Source organism: Poecilia reticulata, linkage group LG4 (genome assembly GCF_000633615.1).
Source record: "Poecilia reticulata strain Guanapo linkage group LG4, Guppy_female_1.0+MT, whole genome shotgun sequence".
Taxonomy (NCBI): Eukaryota; Metazoa; Chordata; class Actinopteri; order Cyprinodontiformes; family Poeciliidae; genus Poecilia; species Poecilia reticulata.
The window spans coordinates 21,635,679-21,642,686 of NC_024334.1; the positions used below are offsets into that span (position 1 = coordinate 21,635,679).

At 39.8% G+C, this 7,008-nt stretch overlaps 1 protein-coding gene across 1 annotated transcript; it reads left to right on the forward strand.

Moving 5' to 3' along the window:
• Window positions 1-2,386: 2,386 nt before the first annotated feature.
• LOC103463721 (ras-related protein Rab-11B-like) lies at window positions 2,387-7,008 on the forward strand. The gene is made up of 5 exons (XM_008407267.2): window positions 2,387-2,557; window positions 4,772-4,967; window positions 5,056-5,249; window positions 5,345-5,425; window positions 6,752-7,008. Exons 1-5 carry the CDS (start codon window positions 2,518-2,520, stop codon window positions 6,895-6,897), a joined length of 657 nt encoding a protein of 218 aa, XP_008405489.1. The 5' UTR covers window positions 2,387-2,517; the 3' UTR covers window positions 6,898-7,008.

The window sequence follows — 7,008 nt, forward strand, 5'->3', positions numbered from 1 at the left end:
ATGTCGTACATGACCAGGAATACTGAGTCATAATTGAGTCAGTATTCCTGGATTAGAAATACGAAACAACACGGAAACCTAGAAGTGATATTGATTGTTTTAGTTAAGGTTCACTGTAAAACAGCAACATCAGATTCAACACTGAGGTGTTTTTTTGTTGTTTTTTTTTAGAGATTTTGAAGTTCAGTTTCTCTAGCAGGTTGTTTTGATAAGCAAACTTATCTTTTTTAAAAATGTATAAATGCTAGATAATTGATTCAATTTACATATTAAGTTAAATGACTTTTTTAAGACACAAAATTAAAAGTTTAGGACTTGGACTGGACTCACAACTTCCATTTCTTGACTTTTGTTTTAATTTCATAATTTTTCTTAACGTTTATGAAGTTGTGAAATAATAATAATTAGGGCAGAGGTGGATCAAATGTATATTATAAATCTTCTGCATTTAACTGTGAATTTCCTCACCAACATACAATATTTATCCTTTCAAACTCCACCAGTTTTCATACTTTTCCACAAGAAAATATTGCACACTTAATAAAGTATTTACTGTATAAAACACTTATGTGTTTCATATTTTAGCAAAATCTAAAAACTAAATATGAAGTGAGTTTTAATTAAATAACATACAAAGAGGGGGGGACACAGTTTGAATGTCCTTATTTCAAAAACTATGTGAAGGTTTTAGTTATCGGTGCTGTGATTTAGTCGAACAAACATAAACACATGACTAGCACTCAGTGTAAGCAATCATTGTCCAGGCTGATATGCTGCACAAAAGCCTTTCATATCAATGTACGATTCATAGGAATGTACAAACATAAATAGTAATGGATTACACTTAACAAAGCTGCTGTGCTGGATGAATAATGACAGCACGTTTTGTCCAAAGTCCAGTTTGCTACTCACTCTTAGGGCAGTGATTAGTTTGGATCCACCTAATGACTAACTGCTGGTGAGGTTTATCTGCAGCTGCACGTGTTATATTTCTCATTTTCTCACTGTGGGATGAGCAACAACACCGAGTTAGAGTTTAATTTGCAGCAGTGTGCTGCTCTCAGGGGCCCTGCTTCATTTCTCATCCTCTATGTTCTGTAAGCTTTATTTAGATCAGCCTTACAGCTAAAAAGGAAGGTGCCAATTTTAAGCATTTAAATTACAGCAGAGCTCAGTTCAGGTGTAAAGCACCACCGAATAAATGATTTCCAACAGCAGCAAAATTAGTTTTATTAGTTTGGTAATTGAGAGTATGTATTTGGCACTTTCTACCCCATTCACTGAGCTCATTGATAGCTTATGTTTATGCTTTAGGTTTGTGTAAATCCTTGGGAGCCCCGAGGTATAAGCAGCTCAGCTAATCAACTAATACCACTGGTTGCTTGAAAATAATAATAAAAAGAAAAACTTCCCCTCTCTTCTCTGTCTCTCCTGAGACGACAATAATTGCAATGAGTAAGAGTCCCTAACTTAAATTCCTCTTGGTTTCTCATACAACCTGGTTTTAGCAATACCTGGATGGATGGATGGATGGATGGATGGATGGATGGATGGATGGATGGATGGATGGATGGATGGATGGATGGATGGATGGATGGATGGATGGATGGNTGGATGGATGGATGGATGGATGGATGGATGGATGGATGGATGGATGGATGGATGGATGGATGGATGGATGGATGGATGGATGGATGGATGGATGGGTGGAATAAGGATTCATAAAACTGCTCTAGCTCTGCTACTGAGAAATAAGTAACAGATAGAGTTATTTATGTGAAGAGTTAATTTGTTTTTTGAAGTGTTTTCTGTTAAGTCTTTCTTGTATTTATTTTTCTGTCATGTCATGTGAGGTTAAAGTATGGAGAAAAGAAGGCATATTTCAATATTATTTAGTGAAATGCATTTAAAAAATGCATGAAAATGCATCCATGCATGAAACAGCATGTATTTTGCAACGCTCAAAATGGATTAGAGCTTTCTCTAAGTAAGTTATGTACTATATAATTTAGATTCTTACAACAGATATCATGGGGGTTAGTTTCTGATTCACCTCAATCCACCCTTGACTGCTCCAAAGTCTGACTCCTTGTCGGTTCTGTGTAAAAATCTCCCACATTTTAAGGGAAGTAATTGGTGTTGTCCAAGGTATAATTTTAAGAAATGTAATTAACTCTTCACATAAATAGCTCTCAGGCTAATGTTGAAGAAATTCCCTGTTTCTCGGAAGGATATGAATTTCCAGAAACGACAGCGTCATGTAAGCTTTGCTTCTAAAACCCTGTTTGTTGTTTAAACAGACCAGATTGACTGGGAGTTTTTTTTTTTTTTTTTTTTTGCGTATTTTTTCCACCTGCAGAAGCTGCGTAGCGGTACGTCACGCAGCGTTTCTGTTCCTCTTACGCAATATGCGCCTTGTCTCCTCCTGTCATCTCGGCGCACCACCACCACCCTGGTCAGTGCGGGGAACTATTTTCTCTCATCACCGCTCTCTCCTAGAGCTAACTGAACATCAAAATGGGGAACAGAGACGACGAGTATGACTTCTTGTTCAAAGGTGAGCGAAACAGACGGAGGCTAGCGTTATTTTAAAGGCTATTCTCAAAACTAGCATGCTAGCTGCGTTATCGTCGCTGGTAAACATCAGCTAACGGTAGCTAGCCGAGCTGTTTTCGTTGCCCGTTGACTCACTTCCCCTGTTTAATACATCCCTTATTCACAGTTACTTCAGGTGTGGCAGTGCTCGTTTTTGTGTTCAGGTCTGACTCTTTCTTTTCAACACGTTGTAGAGAAACCAGAGCGTTTTGTTTTTGGTGAGGAGTCCTGCAGGCTAGTGGTCAGGAGAATAGGACTACAACACACTTGCTGTATTTCAAACTTTATTATCATCTGTCAAAACCAGACTGTGGTTTTAATCACGCAATGAAATCTTATTCAGACGCTCGCGTGGCTTATTTTTGTCTGCTTCATCTTCTAAAACCTAGGTTTTTGTTTGCTTTTTAAGAGTTGCTTTGTTGGATACTTGATCCCTGAGGGAGGAAACTCACTCCCTGTCAAAGGAAGAAAGAGGAAACTCCATTGTTGTTTTTTTTTTTTTTTTTCTGTCAGGTTTCTAATTACCTCTAATCACAGGTACTTTCCAATCAGTCACTTCTCTGTCAGTCTGATGACTACAAGCTCCTTTCTTCACCAAACAAAGCTGGATCTTATCACTAAATCTGTGTCACTAGACCTATTTTTCTTTCTCGAAGTCTAGTTTCCTGCAAACATGTACAGTATATGCTGCATATACACATCTTTGTTTATTGTAAAACTCAAATGAAGGGTTTCACAGTGAAGCTTGCCTTTCACCCTGCCAATGCATTATTAATATGGGGCCCCAGTCTGCTGCAGCCGTTTGGACTCTGGCTTCAGGATACTGATGACTCGTCAGGATGACACAGGAACAGAAGTCTTGAGAAAGCGTTGAGTCAGATTTCTTGGAGCGCAGGCCTTTGGCAGCTCCTTCCTGCCTGATTCCCAACAGGCAGGAAGGAGAGTCTGATAACGATCCCTCTGCGTAGGAAAAGCAGAGCTTTCCGGCACTTTCCACTTTGAAAAGCCACCGTGTGTTTCCAGTCCAGGTATGAGGCGGTGTTAGGCCTTCACCCTGAGTAAAAGTTTCATTGCATTACCACAAAAAATGAAAACAATTAGCATTGTCTAATGGGTTTTGTTTTTTTAAGAGAAACTGTAGCTTACAAGGCTCTCCAGTAGCAGTCAGTGTTTTACTGAATCTGACAAAGCCTCTGACTGAAGACATTGTTGATTTATGACACCTGCTGTCTTGTGACTGTCATGACATGCCAACAGCTCAATATCCGCACAGCAGCGACAATATCTGACCATAACCTGTCCCGAATGACATCATCGGGTGTCGACAAGCACAGCTGATCCACCTCCTTTGCTTTGGCCGCTCCTCCATATCGTATAAACAATGTCAATGTAACAGGAGACTTCGATTATTTAAGCTGTAATCTTAATAGTTTTTCAACCACATATCTATGCATTAAAGTAAAAATATAGAAATCTGATCAAGTTAGCAGTAGTTGGATATAAAACAATCAACCTTTTTGTCTTCCAAATCTATTGAGGAACACTGAGGTTAGTACAATTACAAGCTGATATGGAAATGAACCAATCAATTTTGCCAGAGATCATGGAAAACTTTCTTTTTTTACAAATTGGAGTAATGAACTAAATTGACTGCATTGTTTGATAACCAGGATAAAGTACTCTGAGAGGACATTTGTTGAGGATTGGTTGTAAAAGAAAACCCCCCCGAATTAAATCAAAATCAGAACAAAGAACTTGCTTCATTTTGAGTCATCAACAACAGCACATGTTTTGATGCACATTTTTCTCTTTATTAAGATAAATAAAAAGTCTGAATTATAACAACATGCTTTTGTAATTCCTTTATTTTTTTATTTAAAACAATTTCCTCTATAACAGAGCCCGGAGCAGCCTTTTTTCTCTTTTATGTGTTGCGGTCTGTAAAATAAAAAAGTCAGAATCGGTCGGTTAGTCAGACCTCCAAGGAAGTTGGTGTTTATCATCCTTGTAAGAAATGGAAATATGTAGTGGCCATATGAGAAAGGGGTACGCTCAATACGACTGAGAAAAAAAAAAACTCCCTTTAAAAGCGAGTTAAAGGAAATTAGTTGCAGATATTTGTCGCTACACTATAAGTTCTAAAATGTCCTCACCTCCCTTTGCGCTTCGTTTCCAGTCGTCCTAATCGGAGACTCGGGCGTGGGGAAGAGCAACCTGCTGTCCCGTTTCACACGAAACGAGTTCAACCTGGAGAGCAAGAGCACCATCGGGGTGGAGTTCGCCACCCGCAGCATCCAGGTGGACGGAAAGACGATAAAGGCTCAAATTTGGGACACAGCGGGACAGGAGCGCTACAGAGCAATCACCTCGGCGTGAGTGTTACCTCGGTTACAATAATCGCAGCACGTGGCGTGGTGCACCCCCTCACAAAAGATAGAGCTGACTCTGCGCCCTCGCCAGGTACTACCGGGGCGCGGTTGGAGCCCTGCTGGTCTACGACATCGCCAAGCACCTGACGTACGAGAACGTGGAGCGCTGGCTGAAGGAGCTGAGGGACCACGCCGACAACAACATCGTCATCATGCTGGTGGGGAACAAGAGCGACCTGCGCCACCTCAGGGCCGTGCCCACCGACGAGGCTCGAGCCTTCGCGGGTAAACGACGGCAGGCGCCGCGGCGGAACAAGCACGACCGAGCCGTGCGGAGATATTTCAAAAATGTCCCCCCTCTTTCTCTCTCCCTACGTCAGAAAAGAACACCCTGTCATTCATCGAGACGTCGGCGCTGGACTCGACAAACGTAGAAGAGGCGTTCAAGGACATTCTAACAGGTGGGAGAAGCGAGACTGCAGATTTGTCTTCAGAAGGGTTGAGAGAAAATGAAGGGAATACAGAATCCGATATATTTGAATATGACAAAGTATAAATGTTGAGATAAGGAGGTTTTACTCATTTAGTCGGACTCAGCAAGGCAGCGCGTTTTAAAAATGCAGATAAGCAGGTTTAACATTGGGCTGTACCAAACTTTACTGTGGAGAAAACTCAGTTGAAGTGTTTTTCTCATCTACTTCTCAAGCGCTTTTCTCCCCCCAAGGTCTAATTTTGTGATTAATAATGCATGAGATGCTTTCAGTGGGTGATCAGGTTCTGCTGCAGTGAAGATAACCAAGTAAAAAAAAAGGATAGGTAGATAGAAATGCAGAATGTGGTTTGATAAGTCAGATGTGAATGTGCTGGAGGAAAATCATTTAAAGCTTCCTGATTATAATACGGGATAATCTTCTGCATATTCACTTGGTAAAAAGATGACTTTATTACCTTAAGGTGTAGTTCACAGCAAAAACGCCAGTGTTTTTGCCCTGACTGAAACAAAGAATTGGATTATTCGTAATGAATCGTTTATTGAAATAATCTTCCACTAATTTAGCAATCGATTAATTGTTAACTGGAGTATACAAACTCGAAGAACAAAACAATATATTCAGAGCAGTAATTAAACTAAACCTGGGAAAAAAATGTATTTTACATTTTGGATTAAAAAAAAAGTTTCTTTGTCTGTAAATGTGTTACTAGAACTCGTCAAGTTTTAGTTTTTAACCAGGACAGCAGAATAATTTGCTTTCACAAACATTTGAACCATTGCTTTTGAGCAGCTGTCCAATTATGAATCAATTAAACCAGATCAGCCACACACTGCATTGATGTTAGGAGAAGCAGAAAGAGGTGAGCTTTTCACATGTTGATGTTAAAAGTGTTTGGGTTTTTTTAGCTGCAGACTCATCATTGAGAGATGATGAAGTGGTCACTAAAGGAATGCTGTTTCATATTAGTCAATAAAATGTTTATTCGCTCATTAAAAAAGGAAATTGAATCATTATTTGAACTATTTATATCCATACTTGAATGTATTTTTAATATTGTTTAACAAAAGCTTAAAAGAAAAATCTACAGAATGTGTTTTTTTTTTTCCTTGTCAAAATATTTGATAGCTAAAATAATCTTTAGTTGCAGCCCTAAAATATTTTCACAACTAAGGAAAGCGCTGAGAAATTACTGAAATGTACTCTGACTCTGGTGGCCTTTCCCTTCCCATACATGAGCATTACGTTAATTTTAAAAAAAATGTTTTTCTTTTCTTACTTTTCTCCCGTCTCCAGAAATTTACCGCATCGTGTCACAGAAGCAGATAGCCGACAGATCTGCGCACGACGAGTCTCCGGGCAACAACGTAGTAGACATAAGCGTCCCGCCGACGACCGACGGCCAGAAGGGCAACAAACTGCAGTGCTGTCAAAGCCTGTGACGCTCAGCCTGAAGACACTCACCCCTCCACCTCGCCCTCCTCCTCTTCATCACGCCACCAGTGCACTTTTTTATTTCACACAAAAGCCAGCTCCTTCTTTTTCTTTATCTT

Excerpts from the sequence above, each read along its gene's own strand:
- LOC103463721 (XM_008407267.2), top strand. The coding sequence starts at position 2,518 with ATGGGGAACAGAGACGACGAGTATGACTTCTTGTTCAAAG. Across the intron at positions 4,968-5,055 it reads TACAGAGCAATCACCTCGGC|GTACTACCGGGGCGCGGTTG; the intron begins GTGAGTGTTACC and ends CGCCCTCGCCAG. Across the intron at positions 5,250-5,344 it reads CGAGGCTCGAGCCTTCGCGG|AAAAGAACACCCTGTCATTC; the intron begins GTAAACGACGGC and ends TCCCTACGTCAG.